This window comes from Cydia pomonella, chromosome 9 (genome assembly GCF_033807575.1).
Source record: "Cydia pomonella isolate Wapato2018A chromosome 9, ilCydPomo1, whole genome shotgun sequence".
Classification (NCBI taxonomy): domain Eukaryota; kingdom Metazoa; phylum Arthropoda; class Insecta; order Lepidoptera; family Tortricidae; genus Cydia; species Cydia pomonella.
In genome coordinates, this window is record NC_084711.1 from 17,702,747 (window position 1) to 17,730,609 (window position 27,863).

Sequence of the window (27,863 nt, forward strand, 5' to 3'; positions counted from 1 at the left end):
CCACGTCTGATAATCGGTCTGATTCGAACTTTAAGATACATCAAAAATGTGCTAAAGATACGATATGGATCGGATATGTTAGTGCCGAAAGTGACGTTCAGTTTCAAGAAACGTCACCTTTGACACTGACATATTCGATCCATATCGTATCTTTAGGAAATTTTTGACGTATCTTAAAGTTCAAGCTTCCGGTTCGAGCGCCATCTTCATAGCCTCGTGCTTAATTCATTTGTTTTATGTTCATTAATATTGTTTAAAGTATAATATCGATCGCTTATTATACAGTAAACTAATGCCTTTGTTCCACCCAGACAACCAAGTTTGATAACTGGTTAACTAGACGCACTATTTCTTCCGCGGAGATAACCAGTTATGTGAGTGGAAGTCTAATTCCATTTTCTTGACCGAATTTAGCTCCTAGTTGTCTAGGGGAAAAGTATCTTCCACGAAGAAAACTAGTTGTCTGAGTGGAATTGTTCTTCCACGTTCGTAACCGAGTGTGATAAGGTAGTTGTCCAGGGGGAACGTACTTTCCGCGTAAAAAACTGGTTAACAACATGGACTAAGATGTCCTTGAACATAACCGAGAACAAACCAAAACCTATACTTAGCTAAAGATACATGTGGCATAGTAGGAACATATCAATGCTATACCTCAACTACTCAACCTCAACTACAACAACTACCTTATCACACTCGGTTACGAACGTGGAAGAACAATTCCACTCAGACAACTAGTTTTCTTCGTGGAAGATACTTTCTCCCTAGACAACTAGGAGCTAAATTCGGTTAAGAAATTGGAATTAGACTTCCACTCACATAACTAGTTATCTCCGCGGAAGAAATAGTGCGTCTAGTTAACCAGTTATCAAACTTGGTTGTCTGGGTGGAACAAAGGAACTAATGTGGTAGTGTGCAGTAAATGGAGAATTAATCTTGAAACGCGTTCAACTACCATTATGTCGTCCACGTGCTAATTGTAAAGTCCAGCTATCACTTTACAAAAGCCAATAAAATCCCCGTACACTGTGTTGTACTAACCGTACAATTTTAGTCGTATTTAAAGCTCCTAATACATTGATACAGACGAAATAGTCCCACTGGACTGAAGCTTGAAGCCATCATTTTAAAAGAATAAATGAATAAAATTTTAATCAGGCCGATTGTTATTTCTGATATTGCTTCAGATTTTAACCCGTAAATAAGTGAAAACTCATTAATTATGTTAAAACGTGCACTGCCCGCGCTACAAGCGTTGCCGATAACACATATTTTCCTACGTACCTACGAACAGAGATCCCGCCTAGCGGGTCGCTGGCAGTGAATTTGTTAAATTGACAAATGCGGACTGTGATATGATCTTAAGAGATCTGAATAAAATTATCATAAACAAACCTGCCACTGTATCTGTATTTACACTGAGTTTGATTACTCAATCTAGTTAAACTGCGCCATCACTCTTCGTCACGGTGGTCATAGTGGGCATCTCGCAGATGTAAGGGGTCGGGCATATAGACGGTATAAGCGCTTGATTAAACTTGACCCACATGGAAATCATTTCAGAGAGAGACACATTATAGGAACGTTCCCATTTAAAGGCCGGAAACGCATTTACAGCTCCTCTGGCGTAGCAGATGTGCATGGGCGACGGTCATTGCTTACCATCACACGATTTATCTGCTCGTTTCCTTCCTATATCCGCAAAAAAAGTTGGATGTCGACTTGCGGAAACTGCTTAGAACAACCGAAGTAAATAGGGAGTCATTTGTTTTTTTTTTTTACCAGCACAGAACGCGAATGTTGATTATTCTGCCATATGACCATTCTAACCCTTTCTGTTAGTCGTTAAAAGTGGAGTTGTGGTCAATCGTCGTGGAATTTATGCTTGTCTTCGTGTAGTTTTGTAACAACACAGCTTAAATAATTTTCCAAAACAGAGATGACGAAGTTCTAGGTAACAAACATTAAGAAAAAAAAACAAATTGAAAATGTCCTCCATTTATTCTAAATGTTAAAAGTATTTATTTACAATAACAATATACATCATGGATATATACAGATGATTACTATAACTAGCTTATATCTATAATAGGCCCTTGAGGCATTGTGCCAAGGATGCTGGCGGCATTTCCTCTTTGTATTCTAAATGTTTATTAATTCAAAAAAGAAAAAGTAAAAGTAGGTACTACGTGGATTTAATATATTTTTATTTTAATCATTAGGGAAATGATTAAACCAATAAGGGGTAAATTAGTTAGTCGGTATTAGACTTGTGTAAAACTGTCAGCTTGTCAGATAGTCTAGCCTGTGCCTAATATGGGCATCATCTGGCTCAAACTAATGACATAAATCCCAAAACGGTTCATCCATTTGTTACCCAATCACACCCTTTCACGGCAATTATAATAACTCAAGTGTGTCCCGCAAAACTAATGAACATACAGAAATTTGGGTAAGCACTTCCCCTTTTACTCGTTATTAATTAATTCCACCCATTAGGTACTCGTATAGTTCGTGTCATCCACGATGACGCGCAGATTTGTCAAATCTAACCTTTAATAACATGACAATAGGAGTCAAGGCATGCGTCTTCGTGAATGACACGATCTATATCTAGGTACATATCTGCGCTTTTAGAAATGAATTACCACCACAATGCACCATTAGATTCATTTTTTCCTTTTTATACTACGTCGGTGGCAAACAAGCATATGGCCCTGTTGGTAAGCAGTCTCCGTAGCCTATGTACTCCTGCAACTCCAGAGGAGTTATATGCGCGTTGCCGACCCTGATCCCCCCCCCCCCTCGTTGAGCTCTGGCAACCTTACTCACCGGCAGGAACACAACACTATGAGTAGGGTCTAGTGTTATTTGGCTGCGGTTTTCTGTAAGGTGGAGGTACTTCCTCAGTTGGGCTCTGCTCTAGATCTGGAATGACATCCGCTGCGCTGTGCCCTACCAAACAAAGCGAGATGACATTCACAATGCCCATACCTCTCTTTTGGACGTAGTTTAAGGACGTACCCGGGTCCAATACGTTATTAAACACAACTACTTATTAAGTCTTATATTGGGACTGTGCGAAGTGCATGGTAGGGTAATTAAAGCGACCCCAGCGCATAAGGTGGTAAAAATTAGAACTAACTGCGGATAGCGTCATTAACATTTCGTACAAGTTATATGGCTCGAAATGGAACTTTAATTTACGATCACTCTTGAAATATTCATTTAAATTGTATGGTGTAAGTAACCATTGCAATCTGTATGAAATGCTTAATACAACTAACTTATTTTATTTGATAATTATTAATACTGTATCCGTGTAAATAACTTTGCAAATACCACATATTATGTAATCTTTTTCTAGAATGGGTATAGTAAATTATCCTTAAAAGATAGACATTCAACATCGCCGACTTTTTTGTAGACCCATGAAAGAGAGACAACCCCACCATACACTGTGTTGTTATAGCTCAAACGGATTAGGCAGCGTTTTCGATTAAAGTTCCTAGCCCGTGTGATTTTCTCCGACAACATCGTTATATTGTAACCAATTTACACAAAACCTTAACAAGCTATAGACCTAAATCTTTCTCAAGAATCACTCTATTGATAGACGAAAAAGTCGTATGAAAATCCGTTCTGTAGTTTTTAGTTTTGGAGTAGTTTGATACTCGTAAGATGTGTGTGAGTATTTTTATTATACGTTCGACTTTCAATCCGGAGGTTGCAGGTTCAAATCCTGGCTCGTACCAATGAGTTTTTCGGAACTTTTGTACGAAATGTTATTTAATATTTACCACTAGCTTTTCGGTGAAGGAATACATCGTGAGGAAACCTGCATACATCTGCGAAGAAATTCAAAGGTGTATGTGAAGTCCCCAATCCCCATTGGGCTAGCGTGGTGACTATAGGCCGAGCCCTCTCGCGCATGAGAGGAGGCCTGTGCCTAGCAGTGGGACGTATATAGGCTGAATTATTATTATCTATAAGATGTAGTGAATTGACGTTTTATTGTATGTTATATAATAATCTAGGGGATTTGCGAATACTAGGTTGCGTGACAGTCGTGCACATAACGAATAGGAATTCATTTACTAATGAGACGTTAAATGAAAATGACTTTCCACTCCAGGTTAAGGGCTAGGCCACACTGGTGCGTTGCGTTGCGTCGCGTCGTCGCAACTGATTTAATGTGGCATGTCAAAAAAAACGATGCAGCGTCGACGCTGCAAGAACGCGTGCCACGAAAAATCGCGACGCAACGCAACGCACCAGTGTGGCTTCATACTAACAGGAGCCGCGGTTAAGTTAAAATTTAAACTGGAACGTGAATAATAGGTATTTATTACATATGCATGGTACAGGTGTTAGATGTACTTGTACAATATATTTTCAGTTACAATACTTATTACGAATGATGGATTCAATCTTCCGTAATCTTATTCGTCAGCAGTAGATTCGTATCGCTGAGAAAGGAGCAATTTAAATTACTTATTTCGCAAATTGAAATTGCTTTTTGATCACAACATTAATTTGTGTATGATTACTAGTAGATATAGACGCCTGTCAGCGACGATTTAATATGAGTAAGTAATCCAGATGTATAATATACATAGTCAGTAGCATGTAGCAAGACGCCAACTGTAATGGTTGAATTAAGATTTCGTATACCAAAGTATAATTGCAAGCAACCTATAATTGCGTACTTTTCATGTATGGGCTGAGTACTAATGAGTCGTAGAAAAAGTATTGTATGCAATAATGATATAATCAAGCTTTTCAATCTCGTACCTTACTTAGGCAACTCAGCAAGCTTCGTTGCCTAAACTCTGTAATCGACTGAAAAGTTCTCTATTATATCACGATTTTATAAAATACTACTACACGCTGTACGTTAACTACGTTAAGAGTCCACAGAAGAGAGTCACCACCATACAAATATAGTTACACTCTCATTTTATAACGACTTGCTAAAATAGCATGAAATTTATGCAATAACCAAGATTTATGCTTATGTATGTATTATTCAATTGAATACGATATAATACTTTAGAAATCCGATGAGCTAGCTAGTAGGATTACACTTGCCCGTCACTTTCGCGTTTACATACTTGTCAGAACGTGACAGGCATGGAGACAAATGATAAAGCCTCTTAGCCCTGCATTAGACACTAAACTGTTTATACTCGTATTTATATCGCAATCCTACTAGCTAGCTTATCAGATTTCTAAAGTATTATATCATATCCAATTGAATAATACATACATAAGAAACATCCCATACAGAATCCTTTGTAAATCTATCGTGATCAAATTCTACTAAATAATTTAATAAGCGTATCCCAGCTTAAACAGTCTGTGGTTTGTTAAAATAGAATACGTTGGAAATGCTATTGAAATTCCACTTACAACATTATACGGTTCCGAGGCACGTATAAGCTTTGAAAGGTAATGCTCCAAGACCTGAAAACTACACGTCTATTTTCCTTTCTTTGAACAAAACGTAGCTGCAATAAGATTGCGAGTATCTGGACTCAGGGTGAGGTTCTATCGCAAACGTGATTCCTTGTTTTCTAGAAATTGTGTAATGTTACATTCGTATCTACCAGAAATTAAAAATGCTTTGTATGTTTGATACCTACATGCATAAAGCTTAAAGAAAAATAATCATAATGTGTTTCTCTCTCTGAAACAGCCTTATCAATAAGTAGGTATGTACTTAAATATTAAACTTTGCTTTTACGTTATAAAACTTGAAAGATTATTCAGGCATTTACATTTCTTATAAGTAGAGGAGAGCGGGGACAAACGTAACGCTTTGTACTTACACCTTAGTGACTGGTAACCGTTATTCATTTGATGAAATTTATGTAGTCATTCATATATATATATATATATATATATATATGTATTTGACGTTGTGAAGAATTTACTAAGTATTGATTTTTGATGATGACTTGTATGTATCTATATTTCTAGACATTTTATAATTGTATATAATGAATATTTCTTTGACGATCATAGTATAAATTCATATAGATTAGTTTAATATAATTCATATTGTAATTTCATATTATGAAATAAATCATTCTAAATCTATACATTTAGTTCATGTTCTGTACATTTGTACTTTGTTAGTTTTGTACCCCGCCGGAATTTTGAGAAAACATGAAAGATAACCTTGAAACGGAACGTGCCAACGTAAAACGAATGGTAACACTGTGCAATCTAATTAATAATCAACATTACGACCAGTTTGGCCTAGTGGGTAGTGACCCTGTCTACGAAGCCGATGGTCCCGGGTTCAAATCCTGGTAAGGGCATTTATTCGTGTGATGAGCATGGATATTTGTTCCGGAGTCATGGGTGTTTTCTATGTATTTAAGTATTTATATATTATATATATCGTTGCCTAAGTACCCTCAACACAAGCCTTATTGAGCTTACTGTGGGACTTAGTCAATTTGTGTGATAATGTCCTATAATATTTATTTATTTATTTTATTATTATTTGATTAATATACTGCCTTTAATAAAACGTAAACATAATTGACTAAAGTCAAAAAACGTACTTTTGATTTATAAAATCACGTTTCGTCCTTTTACACAGCCTAATAGCGCGTGGCGCGCGTTTGACTGAATGCAGGGTGCATGCTGAGGGAGCACCACCAGCTATCACCCGATGGCAGCGAAGCGGTGTTTTGACTATTGGCTAAGCCTACAGAGCAACGTTACGTTTGTCACCGCTCTCCCCTAGATTTTTTTGCAATTCTTTTGAAATAAGCTGTAATTTTGGAGTGATGCATTATATATGTTTAAGCCGAAAACGAACAAAGGGACTAGGGAAACTTAACTTTGACAGGCCGCAAAATATGACAAAGGACAAAAAAAGGGCGAGTATTCGTAACGTCTACAGAACAGATAAAGAATAATTACGACCCGCTTCAAACTTTAAAATACGTCAAATATTAGGCCTTGATATCCATTTCGTATTTGACGTATTTTATGCCGGCTGTACACACTTGTCGAGACATCCCGAGACAGGCCGAGAACGAGTGTGTACATACTGCTCCCTTCTCATCACGCTCTTTTCATTATATTTTCCGAGTTTGCTTCAGTTGTTACTCATCAATGTGCCCATTGATAAAGAGCCGGTTGCCTGGACTTATTATTTAACCCATTCAGTGCTAATCACGACACGCTATATACCGGGAACACGTTATCGGTGACGACGTAGCGCTACGACCGTAGCTCAGCGGTGTATGTGTTAAGGCGCTTCACTTTATACTTTTCCGATACCTAGATGTTTGTCGAGCTGTCCAATTACCGAAATTCAACCTAAATGTGTGCCTGTCATTTTCAAACGATGGCTTATTAACAAAATCTAGCATAGAATTCCTTTGAAAATTATATAATAGATAGATTTTAGATATTATATAATAGATAGAAATTATATAATACATAGAATTACTAAAGCGGGCCACTCACACACCTGCCGCAGGGACAATACCGGTCGCACGGCGGTCGGAGCAATTTTAGGCTGTTTTCTACACACTAGCCTGCCACTCAGTGTGTAATAAGTGATAGTCCCGCTGAACGCACGTCGACGAGAATGGCTCCCGTGTTATCAAAGCACCAAAGGATTGGTATCGCCTTGGCACTTTCGGTACTACTGAAAAAAAAAAGAGAAGATATTGGGTGAAGAACTGGTTGCAGAAAAGAGGCAAATTGTGCCACATGAACATTATTAGTAATGTCTACACCGTTGGCGAGTTCGCGATATATTTCGAACATTAATTCGAAAGTTTGGTTTCGCATGTCGCGGTCATAATATTTTTTTGTTTTTTTTTTATCCCACATGTGGGGCCGGCCTTTATATACATCTATTATCCGTGTCCATATTTCACGTTCTTTATTCATTGTGACAAGTGACCTCCGTTTGGTTCGGTAGTCGCCAATGAACTGACTGGAATTGCCCCAATCGTACTACACATGTAACAACCTAGCAGGGCGGTAGATACAATCTAGGGAGCTAGGAAGGTCTTGCGCCCCTGCCGCCCTGCTGCAGGCCCAATCTAAAAATTGCCCCTGCTTCTCGACACACCACAGTGAGGAAGGAATTAAGGGTCCAATTCCAATATTGTCCCTGCGGCAGGTGTGAGAGTGGCCCGCTTAACATGACATAAATTTATTTAATTCCGCTGCCTAAAGGTTGTCTGGAAGAGATCGCCTTTTAGCGATAAGACCGCCTGTTGTTTACCTCTTCTTAATGTGCTGTATTATTTGTATTGTTTCTGTATTGAGGTGTGCAATAAAGAGTATTTGTATTGTATTGTTATTTTAGTTACAATACAAAGAAAGCTACTAACATCAAAGGACTGGCGAATCATTTATCTCTAAGTACTTACCTAAATTTTTCTATGTCATGTCACTCGTACAATAAACTCTAACGATACCTTACAATTTAAATGATTGCTCTTAAGTAGTGTTAGCCACAGAACATAATGAACACACTATCTGAAAACATCGCGCGTGCTTGCTTTAGAACATAGACTACCCTAGCTGTCATGTTACTATCGTAAAAATGCACGTTTGCCCTGGTTAAAATTATTTTTCCCTGTGGCGTTTTAATTCATTGAGGTGTGCAATAATAGTACATTACTATAGAGGACGGGAAACGAAGGGTTGCAGGCTAAGTAGATATAGACGGCCGAGCATAGCGAGGACAGATAGGGATACGCGGCCGGCAACCCCATTTCTCGCCGAGATTTGTATAGTGCTTTTCTTGTTTTTGTTAATTATTATATCAGGGTTTCAAAGGGGAACGAAAATTTGATTATTTTTGCGCTACGACACACGGTTTAGGGATAAAGATGTCTGCATGACTGAAAAAAAATATTTATAGGGCTGTATCTCCTAAACCGTGTGTCGTAGCGCTAAAATAATCAAATTTTCGTTCTCTATTGAGAACGTGATATAACAAACACAAAAAGAAAAAAAAAAGAAAAAAAACAAAAAAAAAGCATAATGGCAGAATTTTGCTTGTAGGTTTTTTAAAGTTGAATGCCAAGACGTCCTATAATTTGACGTTTAATACGAGTAACAAAAGAAGGTTGCCTTACAGGCCTAGGTGTGTAAGGCTGTAAGAAATTCCTTTATATATCATCTTCACTCATCGCACCTGATATACTGTGGTATTTCCGGACCTAATATGAAGTAAGTCATGTCAACATTTCATTACAAGTTTGAGAAATCACTATTTAGTTATGGCCTCACTGTCTATTTTTGATATATCCACAAACTTAACTTAAACGTAGGTTTTATTTAGTACTAGAAAACAATTCTGAAAGTTTATTTTTTAATCTTAACTACCAGAGCTCCTAGTGTACATTTATTCGATAGCGTGACGTGACGTACGCGTTTGCGTTAAGTCTCATTTTGTATGGGATTTAGAATGAGCGCGCCAAGCGGAACGTTTTGGAAACTAAACATCCCATACAAAATGAGAGTTAACGCAAACGCGTACGTCACACTATCGATTAAATTTACACTAGGGGTACAGAGCATAATTAATTTTGAAAATTTGTCGAGCGGCAATGTATTTCGTGCATCACGGTTACTTTTGTTACAGTTGTGACGTCGCGTCATTAAATTAGACGTTTAGAGTTAAAATAAAGTAAGTAATGAGATTGCGTGCTGAATTATTTTATATGGGAAAATAAAAGTCGTCCATTTTTTTTATAAAACCTTTAAAAGTGTTTTCAATACAGTCTAAACTAACTACCCTTTAATTACGTGGTCGTATCAAAATACACGTTGTATAAGGTGCTTGGATAACTTCAAAAGCGTGGTAAATTTGAAAATGGCAAATAGGTATCTATAAAACAAACACCTACGCTACCATTGACATATATTTAAGGACCCGCCTTACGGGCAATAAGAATGGGGTCAGTATAGCGGTGCCACGCACGCGAATTCGAGCCAATCGTGTATTCTAACGCCACAACGCGATTGGTCGATGAGTTCGCATAACGCGCGCGATTGGTTGCAACTAGTTGCATTAGACTGCACGATTGGCTCGAATTCGTGGATGACACCACTGAACTAGCACTATTCTTAGACCATAAGGCCCGTCCTTAGATATATGTCAATGTACGGTACTTTAACGTTTACCAAGTCATCTTTCTTACTGTTGCTACAGAGTGCTCTTAGTTTAGTAGGTACAGCAAATACCTGCCGCTTTCAAAATTATCCCGCTTTCTCTAAGAACAAATTAAATTACTTACTTTCTTATCCAGCCCCGGGCACTGGAGGCCTTGGTCATTTTTTTCCTTTGTAATATGACATTTATTTCGTTTATCCCGCTTTATCTCATCCAATTATGAGTTTCTGAATAATATCCTATAAGTTGTAGCTATATAAAAATGTCGGACCAAATGACGTTTACTCCGATATGAATAGGCAGAGTGCCTCCAGTGCCAAGCCAATAATGTACTTACCTTGCCCGCACGTCACTGCTGTTAAGGCAGTTACGAGCACCAGCAAACGCGGCGCCGATAATTTTACCAGTAATTGGATTAATTTCTGACGCTATTTTGGAAATACGGGTGAACAAAATAGATTAAGCAAAGATCCTTATCTATACATATCTAGGGTGCGCCATTTAGTTGTTGAATAGTGTTCCAGTCATACAGCCCAATTACGATAACGATAAGTTCTGGTTTAGATAAGTTCTCATTTAGATATAGTTTATATATAGTTTGTATGTCGTATAATTGACAGAAGCAGCTCGATTCGGGCAACCAATGTCACTTTGACGTTATAAATAACGTTATAGATCTTACTTACTGGGATCACAGCGGAATCGAAATAAACGTCAATTTCGTATAGTTATCGATCTTTTAAAGATCTTAAACGTGTTTTTTTAATAGTAAACAGAAATTTTAAGAGTTAGATAATGATTGCGTAAATTTACTAAGTACATAGGTAGTTATAATTCTTTCACACATATGTGAATTAGTGTTCAAATTACTAGTACGTTAATAGTTAAGGTTATGGGTATGACTAGAACCGCAATGGATAAGTTGAAGAGAATTTGGAAGAACCGAAACGTCACAAACACCACGAAGGTTCGGCTTGTACGGGCCCTCGTTTTTTCCCATATTCTTATATGCTGCGGAGACCTGGACTATCCGAAAGACAGAGGAGAAGAAAATGAGGTGCTGGAGGAAAATGCTGGGGATATGCTGGACCGACTTTCGGTGAGAGTCAGAATGGCGGGTGTACCTAAATAAATGAAAGACATACCATATTTTTGTACCTAATTTGTACTATTTAGTACCTCCATTAAAAAAAATTGTACCTCGCGGTACATAGTTATCATTAAAAAAAAGTACACCCGCCATTCTGACAGACAACGCGATGAAGAAGAAGGATTTGGAAACCACAAATAAAATGGCTCATATTATAACTGAATATGAAGGTACAAAAAAGGTACAAACATTTGGCTTTTAGGTATAGAATTTATCAATAACCACGGGAATATAGCGTAATAAAGTACACCCGCCATTCTGACTGTCAGGATGGCGGGTGTACTGTTTTTTGGTGATAACTTTAAGTACCATGAGGTACAATTTTTTTTAAAGGAGGTACTAAATAGTATAAATTAGGTACAAAAATATGGTATGGTTTTCATTTAATTTTATTTAGGTACACTAGCCATTCTGACTCTCACGACTTTCGGATTAATGTCACCATCCTTAAAGAACTCCGTATCAAGCAGCGCATTTTCCAGAATGGCCCCCAACGGCGAAAAATGGCGAGAAATCGTACGGCAAGCAACATCTGCGCCTGATGTCAGCAGTTGACCACGACGCTCTGCAAAGAGTACAACGACAATGAAGGAGTTAAGTTTAAGGTTTGCTTTGGGGTTTGTTCCATATACCTATAAAAACTTTTTAACTTCATTCTTAAATAATACTATAGAAATTATAGACTTGAGTTTATTTTATTCAGTTGAAACAGTATAGAAACAGCATTTCCCAAACTATGGGTCGCGACATTGGTACCCACCAATTTTTTTGTTATTATACATATATTAAAATTATATATATATATACATTGTATATTAAAATTAAAACTACACATTTATTCCCGCCAAACAGTAATGTTTATTGGCGAGAGGCGCTCAATTCTTTATAAAATTTAACAACTTAACCTATTGAACTTATTATTAGATATTAGGAATGCAGATAAATCGAGGAGACACTCTTTTAGCCTGTTTTTTATCAGGGATTTATTTAATTGAAGACTGTGTCGTAGTAAGCAAATTTCATTCAGTATTTGTACTATATACTTTGAGGTACTTTTTCCGTAATAATGGTTTATTTTGGTGGTACTAGCTTTTTATCTCTCACACTTCTAGTATTGTATCTATTGCTAATTAGGTGACACTGTCCTTTTTATTGTAATAATGCTCTAATGTTAATAAGTATGTGACTTTTTTATCTACAGGTAAAATTTTACATAAGGGAAATAGTTTATCATAATCGTAATCACATTTCTTCTTAACCTTTTTATTAGCTAGGAATTTAATCAGTCTTATATGTAAATTTCTTACGACTCTTATGTAATGAATGTTCGCCCGAATACAACTAGACCATAGCTTATAAGTGGGTCCTGAAACTACTAGGAAATATGAGCGTTATCAATAATATTTTATGCCCCTTTTTTAAGACGGCCAAGAGCTGGGTCCCGAATTTAGCAGTTTTTGTTAAGCGTGTCGGAGTCAACTTTGGGAGCCAGTGTTCTAGAAGATTCTTTAGTTACAAAAAAATATGTCAGTGTTTACCAGTCTATCGTTCGGCAACGTCCTACATTGCGGTATTTGGTCGAACGATTAAATTCATCTCTGCAGTTAGCAATGTATCGAATATTGCATGCAAATCCTCGCGCTGTGTATGATATATGTATTGTAAATCGGGTTTACGGCCTCTTATATACATATGTTCAAATAAAAATATTCCCAATAAAAGTTTTGCTCAAAGTTGGTTTGTGTTTGATAATGGATTTGATCCATTAATTCTACCTGCATACAAAGTACCTATTCAAACATATAATAAATAATAACACACATTGAGTACCGAGAACCCGCTCGGCGGGTTGTCTGTTCGCAGTGGCTTTCCTCTACAAAGCGGGAAAACGCTGGGATCGGCTACAAGCGTAGCGCTACTAAAACGTTGGTAGCGAATGTGTTAAAATACGCCGCCCAATCATACAAACCAAGCTGACTTTATCATTATGATATGTAATAAAATAAGTTGGACGATCAATATAAACAGTTAAAAACAATCTGTCAAACAAGTAAAAATCATATTTAGTATAGTAACAAGTTCGACCAAAACGAAACTAAAAATTTCTAACTTCCAAGTAATTAAAGGTCCATTTTAACATTATCCAGCCATCACTCAACGTTTCCTTAAGTGCAAGAAGCGCCATTAGGAGCCTTATCTCCGTTTAAAGCGGCGCTCAGAATAATTGCGCTCCTTCAATTAGAGCAGTAAGCTATTTCCATAAATATTAGCCGGCTTATTTTTATTTTTAGTCGTTTACGTAGATACGTCGTTACCAGACATAATTCACTGCGCGTTTGGTGTCGTGTATGTATGGCTCTCGATTGCCGGGATCTTTTGATTAAATAGAGTAATACTAATTTTATGATACCGTTTTATAACTACAAAAGTAACCCCATTTTTCCTAAAGTACCTAACCACGTTTTACTACAATAGCAAAGGTAAACCGTACAATAATAATACATCGCCGTAATAGAAAAGGAATACAGATACAGAAATAATATGGATTTCGTAATAGAATTATGTTCCGTAATCAATCAATTTCACGCGCTCCTACGGCCCGCATCGAAATAACGAAGCTAGCGGAAATAAATAATACCTACCTTCACAACTTACCTTCGCTCGCTGCCACTGCCGAGGAAACCGTTTATTCCATCGAATTGATTGTAACTTTTTCCATTACCAACCGTTTAAGATGAAGTTCAATGAACGCAACTAGCTACAATCGTTTCATAATGGAAGCAGAAGTTCGTTTTTAAAACTTTTCTGAGTGTTTGTTGCAGACTTACTTAGCATTCTAACCGAACTGTTCGAGTGCCAGAAAATTGTTGCGATGCAAATTTTTCTTCAAGTTTGATGGAATGGACCATAGCACTCTAAAACCTAACACTAGATTAGACCCTTACCTGTAACTCACGAGCACTTGGAAAAATACCTACTTGATCATGTCTGCGCCTTCTTATGCGACGCACCTCATTCATTCATGAATACGTCACGAAAGCTGATACTTACTGGTTTGTCGTCAGCAGCAAATTTACTTATAGGTACTTGTCATTTGATTCGAGCAACACCATCGCTCAAGTCCATAAAAACAATAACCGGCCAAGAGCATGTCGGGCCACGCTCAGTGTAGGGTTCCGTAGTTACTCTTCCGTCACAATAAGCTAAACTGGAGCTTAAAGTATAGTAAATTATTAACCAAGGGATGAAACGGTACCTTTCACCCGAGTTAAACGAATAGGCAAATTTGCATAATCAGTACCTAATTAAAGTAAGTCTTTTTACTATGAAGGGAAAACTTTTTGCGATAACTCAAAAACAGCTAAACTGATCATGTCCGCTATAGTTTTCATTTAATGTCTTTCTTAAGCTCTACTTCCACGATTTTTTTCATATTTTTTGGAACTATGGTTCAAAAGTTAGAGGGGGGGGACACATTTTTTTTTTCTTTCGGAGCGATTATCTCCGTATATATTCACTTTATCAAAAAATGTTTCTTGAAAACCCCTATTAGTTTTGAAAGACCTTTCCAACCATACCCAACACTCTAGGGTTGAAGCGAAAAAAAAAATTCACCCTCACTTTACGTGTAGGGGAGGTACCCTAAAAAAAATTAAATTTTTAGATTTTATTGTACGACTTAGTCGGCTTTATTGATTTATATATCCATGCCAAATTTCAGCTTTCTAGCACTAACGACCACGGAGCAAAGCCTCGGACAAACAGACAGACAGACAGACAGACGGACATGGCGAAACTATAAGGGTTCCGTTTTATGCCATTTGGCTACGGAACCCTAAAAAACTGGCGTGTAACGGCCAACCATAATCTGGTACATACGTCGAAATTTCGGTTCGTTCGGCATCTCAATATATCCAGTGAAACTTGCGTAGTCTGTATTACCCGATGTACAACTAACTGTAATTTAATGCAATCCCATGTTGGACTTTGTTTCAATGCTTTATTGATTGTCCTATACCTAAAATGAGTATTGTTCTTTTTAATGCAACAATACCGTATTTAGGTACATACATACTAACTCTACTACTTAGGCACTTGAACGCTAACATAACCTTACTTATTTGAATGAATTTGCTTTATTTAAATGATTTTTATTTATAAACTCTTGACAAATAAACCCTAGAAGAAACCGAGTTTTAAATTAATGAGGCTGTTACATTTCATTACGGTTATGCTGCGACATTATTTTTATAAAATAGAACTTCATTTTATCCAGACGTAAAGAAACAAACAACTACCACCGTAGTGTTCGCCGATTGCCATACATCACTTGCCCCGAGGGCCCACTACAATTACCTGAAAGAACGCAATAAAAACTATTTTCATTATTTCGGAGACATGAGACAGTCCGAGATGTCTGGTGACCCCAAGTCACATTGGACTGACCCGGTTTCTCAAAACGACTTTGTAATTTATCATAAAACCGTCATTAGCTACGTTAAAACGCGAAGCTGTTAGTCGTGGCTTAATTTATTTAGAATCAAAAGACGCTTTCTATAGGAACGTTTGTATTGAGATCTTTGAAGCTGAATACAGTTACTTTAGAATTATAGTTGAAATGATCTGAAATTACATGGGTAGGATAAAGATTATGGATTAACGAAGAATTAGTAGCAAGTGAGTAGTAGCGAAGAGTATAATAATATATTGTTACAAAGATAATCCGTATCGGGAAAAACTTCATTTCAGATAAATACAAGTATATTGGTTATGGAATCCATTTGTTTTTATTCTAATAAAGCTCATTATTGGTCATTGGTTCTATGAATATAATTTATAATTTTTTGATAATTTTCCAGTTATTGGAAATTGGAAGTGTATTAATATAAGCTGAATTAAATACCGTTACTATTTGCTTCGATTCCTGGAAATTCAATTTTTTTTATGTTAGCATAGTCAGCAAAGGAGCAGACGAGCCGCCTGATGGGAAGCGGTCATCGTCGCCCATGGACATAAGCAACACCACTTAAGCGTTGTCGACCCTTGAGAACCCTAAATACCCGCTTCTTGAAGAATCCCATGTCGTAGCGCAAAGGAAATACTCAGGAGGCAAGTCATTCCACATTCCGCACGTTCTAGGAAGAAACGAGCGATATGCCCGCTTATTCTTGGTGTGCCATGTATCTAAGAAGTGAGGATGAGCTTTGCTTCTTTGGGGGAGGTGCGATGATAAAAACGTGACGATGACAATTACAATAAAACAGGGTTATTGTGAAATGAAACTATTTATATCCTTTCATTTGATTTATTTTCGTAATATTCAACTGTTGACTGACAACAAATTATCTTAATATATCCAATTTGTACATAATGACTTAAGAAAATATGGCAACACTCATATTTAACAATAAATACATGATAGTCAATGGTGTCATCATTTTGAAGTTGTATAAGTAGACCCCGCACTGAGCGCGGCTACGTAGCAAGGACCTCTAGCAATCCGATTAGGGTTATTACAGACCCCTATCAGGAATTTAGGTGACCCGTGGATGTCTTCAGAGCTCTAAACGACTGCTTTAGTAACTTTAATCATAATTCAATTGATTTTTGTAATGACGAGGTCTCCTAAATGTCTGGCGTGGGAGAACATGACAGTTGATAGCAGTCTATGAAGACAAACGGCTCTCTTATTCGATGTAAAATTACTACTAAACGTCACAGTAACTCTTAAATTGATTGTCTTTTAAGTAAACCAAGGTGGCGACTAATTAGTCTTACAACACAGTTGAAAATACTCACATTGCTACTCATTTTATGATTACAATTAAAACACTGACAAATAATTTGTCATAAGTATTAAATTTAATAAACATGTCAGACATAGCTATGATTAAATGTAGTTAATAATATTGTACCTGTATGGAAGAGCTGTAAATGACAGATAAAATCAACATCTATTTAACATCACAACATCATGATCTTATTTGATATAATCTCAATAAATTATTTGAATACATTTTATGATTCACTTCTTGAATGACATATGTTCTTAACGCGCAACAACTTTAAAGTCCTTTGCATAGTAAAAGGAGGAAAGAAGGTCATTTCCGTTAAAACTTTGAACACTGAGCATTATGCGCTTGTCTACTACAGGCGGCGTCGATAGACTGAACAAAATATATAATAAAGCGCGCCATTTGAACTACTTTTTCATTTTACTATGGTATTAGTGAGACAATACCCAGATTTGATAGACCGAGCACACTAACAACATCGTTATAGACATATAGATTATAACAACAGACAGACCCCTCTCGCCACCGCGCCTGCACCATGCCGACCATTCGTTGAAAAACTTGACACAAACTCCCGCCCAATCGACTCAATTTTTAATCATCTTATAAACATTTTCTTAACCACATTTGATATGAATCGCCTATTCTAGAACAGTGTTGTGCGCTAACATGCAAATACAAGGAAGACGAGAATTATTAAGATAAACCATTTGAACAAGCAAGTTTTTCAACAAATACCTTCACCGTAGACAACGAGACACGATTATTCGAAAGTAGACCACGATACAATCGAAGAATAAAAGTAGTGCTCGAGAGTCTGAATCGGTGAAACTTTAAATTACATTTATTGAAATGCAAAAATATGTACATTTTCTCGCCATTTGGCCCTCTGTCCCTTCGAAAAGAGATCATTCATCGATGTCAATCGATGTACCTATTATATAGATTATTTTTATCATTCTGTTCGCGACAATTGGGTATTCAATAAAGATACAATTATAGTAATAAATGCGAATTTAATACGCAGATATCTGTATTTATCATGATTGTTTTGTAACCGTATTATGATGTCATGATGTACTTTTTCATATATTTGAAACAGTTACCAATTATTTATATCATTTTCCAAACCGTTTACAATGGCCATTTAAAACACGTTTTTGCTAAGTAGCAACGCAGTTATCTGAAGCACGATATCCTTTTACGCAGCCAAATATTTTGGTTTTGTATTCGGCGATTATATCGAAAACCGAGACCAATCAAGAGCACAAAAAGAATATCTACTAGCAAAGAGCCCCAATCAACTGCACAGCGAACGTTGTAATACTGCAAACTCCTCTCCCCACCTCTGTATCTGCATCATACCCAAATACCAACTGTTAATGTTTAACGTTTATAAATTTCGGAAAGTCCTATCTAATATCCTATAAGGTTTCTACGCTTAAATTTACATTATACTGTTTCAACTTTTCTACATTCTGAAACAGTCGTGACGACTCCTTACCCTTGTGTATAGACATTTCAAGTAAAACTATTTCTCTTAACATCACATAAATGATCAGTTCTTCAGTAGCTGACAATACGACAGCAAGAGTTTAGAAAAAAGCTCTGCATATGTAAAGAATGCTAAAAAGAAGCTTATTGTAGCATTATAAACTCCAGAAAAATTCTTCTGACCTGTCACATACGGAGCAATAATATACCAAAAAATATCTTAGAGCAAGGTACCTTAGTTATCTTAGGTAGGTATCTTACGATATATTTTACGTGCCATTGGACAGAGGCCACACACGAAGCTGTAATATATATTTTGGTATCTTACAATATCTTACAGCAAAGCGTCTTAAGGCTGCACCCGCCGCCAACGACCGCGCGCGTGTAGGAGGAGCTTAAACCCCTCACCGCACCACTCGCTGCATAAGATCAAGTTCGCAGCGCCCTGCCATAGCTCTCCGTTCAAAATAGAATTTCGCTTGCTCGCGCGCGCAACGCAGCACAGGTACGTCTAGCAACACGACTTGTCCCGCACCGACTATACAGACGAGAGTGGGGTAATGGTAGGAACCTAGGCGGGTTTGAGGCTTATTTTTTAGGAATTGCAGCACAGATTTATGCATTTGCAAAAAGCAAGAAAACCAAATCATTTTGTAGTGTTTGGTGACAAAGATTGTAAAGTTTCATATATTTTCAATAAAAGTTGCAGGAGTAATAAGGATACAACTGAAAGAAACAGGGGTGACTTCAAGTTTTTTTTTCAGTTATTTAATTAAAATAGTTTTATAGAAAAAACATATCATTTCTTATTGTATATTTTTTTCTGTTCAGATAGTGTCATATTGAATATAAAAAAAATGGTTCAGAGTAACTCAATTTTACCGTATTTTGCGGGAGGAGGAACCTTATATGTGTAGGTATCTTGCAATATATGTATAGCTCGATATATTTTAGGTATGATATATTTTGGTAGGTATATTTCATCTCTCTCACAATGTAGGTGCTAGATATACAGCGATATATATTTCGGTATCGTTGGCGTGTGTGGTGCTTAGCTATTGTGTAAGATATCTTACGGTATATTAATATATATCATCGCTCCGTCTGTGACGTGCTTTATATTTACTTCAATGCTGTTATCGCCGCCCTCAAATTCTTATAAGAAGAATCTTGAAATGTTTGCGAAGTCAGTTTAATAAAAAACATTCATATCTTTGTCTATTTACGGTAAAACAATAAAGCGCTTAACTAATGCAGATATTACACCAAGAACTTCTTCCCCTCTAAAATTTCATATTCAATATTTCTAGGTAACTTGATTATTACAATTTTGCCTCGCTGAATTCGTATTATTTCAAAAATATAAGACTGACAATACGACAGCAAGAGTTTAGAAAAAAGCTCTGCATATGTAAAGAATGCTAAAAAGAAGCTTATTGTAGCATTATAAACTCCAGAAAAATTCTTCTGACCTGTCACATACGGAGCAATAATATACCAAAAAATATCTTAGAGCAAGGTACCTTAGTTATCTTAGGTAGGTATCTTACGATATATTTTACGTGCCATTGGACAGAGGCCACACACGAAGCTGTAATATATATTTTGGTATCTTACAATATCTTACAGCAAAGCGTCTTAAGGCTGCACCCGCCGCCAACGACCGCGCGCGTGTAGGAGGAGCTTAAACCCCTCACCGCACCACTCGCTGCATAAGATCAAGTTCGCAGCGCCCTGCCATAGCTCTCCGTTCAAAATAGAATTTCGCTTGCTCGCGCGCGCAACGCAGCACAGGTACGTCTAGCAACACGACTTGTCCCGCACCGACTATACAGACGAGAGTGGGGTAATGGTAGGAACCTAGGCGGGTTTGAGGCTTATTTTTTAGGAATTGCAGCACAGATTTATGCATTTGCAAAAAGCAAGAAAACCAAATCATTTTGTAGTGTTTGGTGACAAAGATTGTAAAGTTTCATATATTTTCAATAAAAGTTGCAGGAGTAATAAGGATACAACTGAAAGAAACAGGGGTGACTTCAAGTTTTTTTTTCAGTTATTTAATTAAAATAGTTTTATAGAAAAAACATATCATTTCTTATTGTATATTTTTTTCTGTTCAGATAGTGTCATATTGAATATAAAAAAAATGGTTCAGAGTAACTCAATTTTACCGTATTTTGCGGGAGGAGGAACCTTATATGTGTAGGTATCTTGCAATATATGTATAGCTCGATATATTTTAGGTATGATATATTTTGGTAGGTATATTTCATCTCTCTCACAATGTAGGTGCTAGATATACAGCGATATATATTTCGGTATCGTTGGCGTGTGTGGTGCTTAGCTATTGTGTAAGATATCTTACGGTATATTAATATATATCATCGCTCCGTCTGTGACGTGCTTTATATTTACTTCAATGCTGTTATCGCCGCCCTCAAATTCTTATAAGAAGAATCTTGAAATGTTTGCGAAGTCAGTTTAATAAAAAACATTCATATCTTTGTCTATTTACGGTAAAACAATAAAGCGCTTAACTAATGCAGATATTACACCAAGAACTTCTTCCCCTCTAAAATTTCATATTCAATATTTCTAGGTAACTTGATTATTACAATTTTGCCTCGCTGAATTCGTATTATTTCAAAAATATAAGCATTTAAATTGAATTTACCGAGCTGAAATGCATATTCTTTTACTGAAATACTGCTATACAGACAAGAAAATTCCATATTTCCTTTCTTCTAATGCAACCTTCACTGATAAAAGTATTCATTTGCCGAAATATTTTTCGCAAAAGTAAGAGCAAGTCGTGATCTAACCACAAACTTTGTGTCAGTGTGGAAAGCATTGATGCCCCATTTATACGATCTATCTTACAGTATAATACCAACTGATCCCGTCGACTCGTTGCCAAGTCCTACGTCCAATACTTAATGAATGAGCCGTGCTTAGTCAAAACGGTCAATGAGTTTTCGTATAGTTCCTTTTAGTGAGATTTATACGTCGTTTTGTCTCGGCACGTCATGGTTATGCTTAAGTAGGGCCGCCGGTCGGAGTGTAGCTTTGGTTGTCCGGCGGCGTGTACTATACGTTGATAACGTCAAACTGACTTCACTGTCCGTTTAATTAGACCTTTTGTCCGTCTGCCCTTACAAAGCCTTATCATTTTCCTGTTACGATTCTCTGTAATTTAGAATTCCCGTTACCTCGCGGTAACGCGATCTGATATCTGGCGGTCAACGCTGTATTATCTACGCGTTGTCAAATAACGTACATACTGATTATTTTTATCAGTTCGCAAACAGTGAGCGAATGCCATAAACCACGTTTACAATCACGAGGTGTAAGGGAAATTGGAAAATATTGTTTTTTTTTAGTAATGTTATAAATATCATAGTAATCATCGAAAATAACATGGCTGTTTTTTCGGATTCCGACTCCCGGTTTCCTTTAGATTACATATGATATAGGAACCATCGCCTCAAGAGCCAAAGTATAGTAAAAGGACCTAGGAACCATTAAAATTAAGATAATCGAACTTGCTCCGTCGATATAAAGGCCAAGACCGCTTACCATATACAGAGGACAAAATAGATCTCATTAGGACAGTGGGTAGTAGCTAGTCGCCTACGCGTCTTCGTTGAGTTGCTTGAAGAGTAGAGTCTCCTCGAATATGTACTTCTTAAGAGTCTCCTTAGGCAGATCGTCCAGCTCCATCGCGAAACGGAACGGTTCCTCTGCTACTGGCTGCAGGAAAAAAAACATTTAAATATGAGACTTTAAAATGGCTAAAGAACTGTCGGAGAAGTTCAGAATAAAAGTCGCGTTAATCCGTAAAATTTAAGTTTTATATTTGAAATTAGAATGTTGTGAAATATGGAATTTAATCCCACAATCGCCGTAAAACTATTGTTACTTCGTAAACGCATTTAGGCCAAAAAATGCCCATACACCATTAGGCCAAAAATGCCTTACATAATTTTGGAAAAGAGTGATATTCTTCAAATTGCTGGATCTATTTTTATCAATCTAAGGACCACCGTAAGGAAACTCGCTTTCACGTAATAAACACATCGAATCGGTCCATCCGTGTGAGAGCTACCATGCCACAGACAGACAAAAGTATAACACCCCTTTTACATCGCGGGTTAAACATTTCAAAATTCATCGTATTAATTAAATTTGTAACCAATAAAGTTTCCGGCAGCTTGGGTGTAATTTTTCCGTCAATAACCATTAGCAGAGCCTATGCGTTAATAATAACCTTGTTTGGTTAAATTGAAGGCGCCCGGCCCCGGGGGTTTGTGCCGCCAATTTAAATTCCGTGTTGAGTGCCGTTAGCTCCTCTACCTACTATCACGCAATTTTAATTCAAACATTTACTTAGTGAACCTTTTATCCAGCGCGCCGCTAAGAGGCCTTTTTGACCAGTGTACGTGCTTACTCCGATTATATTTATTTGGTACTTGTCTCTAGGTTAAGTTATACCAGGCACGTGGCATGTTTTTTGAATTGGAGCAGGACACTAATGACTAACAATCAAGCTAACGACACGTCGCGCCGTGGGGGGAAAAGGACAAATATTGGGCAAGCACGCGTGTCACCAGGAAAATGTGTCTAATTATACTTTGGTAAAAATAAAACTTTTAATAATAGGAGTTTCGTAAACAATACGATAAAAAAATTGTAGGCTTGGTGATCAATGTTTCAGCTGTGATGATCGATGACGACTATTTGTGACTTAACTTTTTTTTACTACCTACTACTTAGTTGTAATGGCATTCATGAAAACGAAGTAGAAAATCGTTTCAGTCTTCACCGTACTCGATGTTAGATATACACATTATATTTTGAGAGCTCTTATTTACTGCGGGTTTTTTAAATAGATTTAATTTCCAAACAAAAAACAACAACATACACAACTCAAAGAATTATAAATAAAATGAGTTTCATTTACGTCTCATCGCCAACAGGTGCGGCACCGTTCAGCCCTTTCATATAAAATGTATGTAATAATCTAACCCCTGCACGGCCCTAGAGACTTCATCGTAACGACCAGACGAATGCATACAAACATAACAAGTATAAGTGGAATGACATGTATTCAACTGCCCGTATATTCTTTAAGATTATATTTTTTCTAACCTTAAAAGTAGTGGTAATTAACTTTGTCTTTCGAAACGCTAGGGTTCCTATGATCTCTAATATTGCGGTACAAAAATATGAAAACGACACTATAATTCAGTGCATAGTTACTCAGATTTAATTTTGGACGAAAAAAGTTACCTATACATTTGAAGTTATAAAATGTATGAAACAAATCTGAAATAAAAACGGACTATAGAATACAACAAAACTACAGTAAACTATGATGCAAAATCATAAGCATGTTTTTAAAATACATTGATGTTTATCTTTGAATCGTTCCAATGAATCATAACCGTGCCCAGAGGTTTTGGGTGCGGGGATGATTTATGTACAGTAAATTTATAATATATTCATTGTAAAATGCGCCGAGAAAGAGAGAGAGAGAGAGAGTCTAATGTGCTTAGAAATGTTGTTTCTGATTTTACAGTTTTTAACTATTTGGCTAGTATAAACATTCCCGCAGCCAAAACCCAATCATAACAAAACAAATTTTGTTGCCATAAACATCGTAAGGAAAACGTATTTCCATATTTGGAATTCCTGAAATCACACAAGCGCCACCACGTAAGCCGTACACCGCCCTCGCTAATTAATCTATACGTGTTAGGAATTTATCTTGTTACTAAACAAGCGAGAATTTGCATAATTCAAGACTTTATATTCGACTTTTCCCAGATCCATTCTACGTTTTTCCAAAGTAAATATAATGTACAAGTTTTGTTACGGCGTACATGCTAGATTAATACTTGCTGGATCGTTTTTCTAGAATAATCCATCATAGAAAAATACGTCAACATTAAATTAAAAGTTTAACTCAAGTAAACAAGTAGTTCGTTAAAAGCTCAAGGGATGTTTCATATAGTCCGTAATTGGCTCGGTGGTTTAGTGGTCAAGACGTCTGAAATAACCGAAACGTCTCCAATTTCAAGACTGATGTCAACTCAAGATCATATTATAGTAATTGGAATACGCTTGCTAGGGATAAAACAAGTTAATTTGCATGTTGCGCGAGACACCGTCTCTATCACCCATCAATTAGAAAGAGGTGTATAATTCACCCCGCATGCAGTCATCATAGTAGAGGACCCGATGAAATTACATGGCACACGATATATTGAATGGCAGTTATCTCAGTGAACAGTGCACTAACCTCATCGTTGGGGTCGTAGTACTGCTCGAGGTAGGGGTGCGCGAGCGCCTCCTCGACGGTGATCCTCCGGTGCGGGTTGAAGGTGAGCATGCGGTGCAGCAGGTCAAGGGCGCGCGCGTCGGCGCCCGGGAACAGCTCCACCCACGGCACGCGCGGCTTGAACGGCAGCGACTCCAAGTAACCACGAGCCTGAGGGCAAACAGATTTTTTTTAAATACATCTATCGAAGTGATTTCCTTATTTACAAAAGAAATCTGGGACAAATGTTGTTGGAAGTACATATAAAACATTAAGAAATGGAAGTAAAAACTGGTACCTACCGATTAGTCTAGACTCAAGCGTTTTGGTAAAAATGTGGATACACTGTGGCGATCACTGCACACAGCATTATAATCATGATTAACGTATTAACCTCCCCGCCGGAGTCGGTTAGATAGTATCAGCGCGCGAGCGGATGGTTGGGAATAGCATAGACCACGTAGCCGGTTTGGCTATACAGCGGCCGGCGCTCGCGCCGCTCCGGCAGTGCGATCTCATCCGCGACGGCGAATGCATGTCTCTCCGCTTATCGATCCGCTACATACGCGAGTGCAGTGTTTACGCCTAATTTTGTGTTATCTCGCTTTCTTTCGTGTTTCCTTCCTTCTGTGCTTTCTATGCTCTTGTGCCTGTGCTTCTTCTCTCTTGTAACTGTCCTTAAACTTTTAAATTAAACATAGTGTGTCTACAACGGACTTGTTATTCAACGCCCGGTAGGCACCCTATATTGGTGACCTCCGATTTCGAACTATAATACGCAAGAGAAGTTGATAGCTAGTGAAGTTAAAGGCATGTGCGGCGACGATAAGAAAAAAGAAAATAGTGCCGGCGGGGCTGGTGGTTCGCAGCCGCCATCGAATGATGTGGACTCCAACGGTTCTGTATTTAAGGTGTCCGTGCGCGCACCGCCATTTTGGCCCGCAGAGCCCGCTTTATGGTTTAAACAGATGGAAGCTCAGTTTGATGTATCGGGAATAACGAGCGAATCCACAAAATATAATTACATCGTGTCGCAGTTGGAACACCAATATGTATTGGAGGTTAAGGATATAATAACAAATCCTCCGGCATTAAATAGATATACGAAATTAAAAACCGAGCTTATATCTAGATTATCGGCGTCGCAGGAAAAGCGGGTGTTGCAACTAATGAAGCACGAAGAGCTGGGTGAAAGAAAACCTTCACAGTTTTTGAGACATTTGAGAACGTTAGCCGGTAAAACTGTAACGGACGACTTTTTGAAAACTGTATGGTCTAGTCGCTTGCCTAGCGGCTTGCAAACGTTAATAGCATCCCAGTCAAGTGCCACGTTAGAAGAATTAGCCGATTTAGCGGACAAGGTTCACGATATTGCACCTCAAACGCCCCAGGTATGTGCTGTAGGTGGAGATCCTTACGCCATAGAGATGGCAAAGCAAATGGCGAACCTGGCAAGAGAAGTAGCGTCACTAAAGGCCAATTTTGGAAACCAAGCGCACTCATCAAGGTCCGGCTCGCGAAATAGTTATCGTGGTAGGAGTCGTACGCCATCTACAGGCCGGCACAGGGACCGATCAGCTTCGAAGAATAGAGATCCATCGGTGTGCTGGTATCACAATAGATTTGGAGATAAGTCGACGCGGTGTACCAGGCCTTGCAATTATCCGGGGTCGGAAAACTTCGACGGCAGCCGGAAGTAGCGGCTAGCGACTGCCGATCAAAGCCGAGCCGCCTCTTCGTAGTGGACAAAAACTCTAAGGTACTGTTCCTGGTCGACACAGGATCGGATTTGTGCGTGTACCCGCGCGCAGCTCTTAGAGGACTGCGTAAGAAGACAAACTACGAGTTATTTGCAGCAAACGGCACTATAATACCCACTTACGGCTCGGTTCAACTGCAACTGAATTTGGGACTGCGCCGCGTGTTCAGCTGGAGCTTTGTGGTCGCCGATGTTTCTAAACCGATCATAGGGGTTGACTTTCTGTACCATTTTGATATTTTGGTTGATTGCAGAAACCAACGCCTAATCGACAACTACACAACGCTCACCGTGAAGGCCCCCACTCAGCCAGCAGCAGAGACCATAATGGCCATATCGTCGGTAAAGGTGACGGCTGGAGAATCCAGGTACCTAGACATCTTGCGTAAATACCCAGACATCACCCGTCCAGCAGGTACGCCAACAGTGCCCAAGCATAACACTGTGCATCATATACGTACCACACCTGGCCCACCCGTGTCAAGCAGACCGCGACGCCTCCCTCCCGACCGTCTCAAGATCGCTCAGAAAGAGTTTGAGGCCATGCTCCAGAACGGTACTGCAGTCAGGTCTGAGAGTCCGTGGTCGTCTCCGCTTCATCTAGCTCCTAAAAAGAATGACGGTTGGCGGCCATGTGGTGATTACCGTGCCTTGAATGCACGCACCATTCCAGATAAGTACCCGGTACGGCACATCCAGGATTTCACTCAACAGTTGGCCGGCAGCAAGGTGTTCTCCAAGGTTGACCTGGTGAAAGCATACAACCAGATACCAGTATACCCTCCTGACATTCCCAAAACCTCCATAATAACGCCATTCGGGTTGTTCTCGTTTCCGTATATGACGTTTGGCTTACGTAACGCTGCGCAAACGTTTCAACGTTTTATTGACGAGGCGCTTAGAGGCTTGGACTATTGCTACGGATACCTTGACGACATCCTGATCTTTTCTGCAAATGAGGAGGAACATGAGGAGCATCTACGTCAGCTGTTCCAGCGGCTGTCAGACTATGGAATCCTCATTAACGCTGCAAAGTGCGAGTTTGGTGTGTCATCGATCACCTTCCTCGGCCATGGAGTGAGTGCAGAAGGCATCCGGCCACTACAGTCCAAGGTTCAGGCGGTTTTGGATTACCCTGTCCCCAAAAATGTGAAAGAACTCCGTAGATTTCTCGGGATGAT

The 27,863-nt window shown here is 38.2% G+C and overlaps 1 protein-coding gene across 1 annotated transcript in view; it reads right to left on the reverse strand.

The window, feature by feature from the left end:
• Positions 1–20,938: 20,938 nt before the first annotated feature.
• Positions 20,939–27,863, reverse strand: part of LOC133521568 (mitogen-activated protein kinase ERK-A) — an 83,155-nt gene continuing 76,230 nt past the window's right edge. The window contains exons 7-8 of the mRNA XM_061856601.1: positions 24,906–25,094; positions 20,939–22,354 (exon numbers count right to left, since the gene is read on the reverse strand). Of these exons, the coding sequence (XP_061712585.1) occupies positions 22,235–22,354; positions 24,906–25,094 (309 nt within the window). The 3' untranslated portion in view covers positions 20,939–22,234. The remainder of the gene's footprint in view (positions 22,355–24,905; positions 25,095–27,863) is intronic.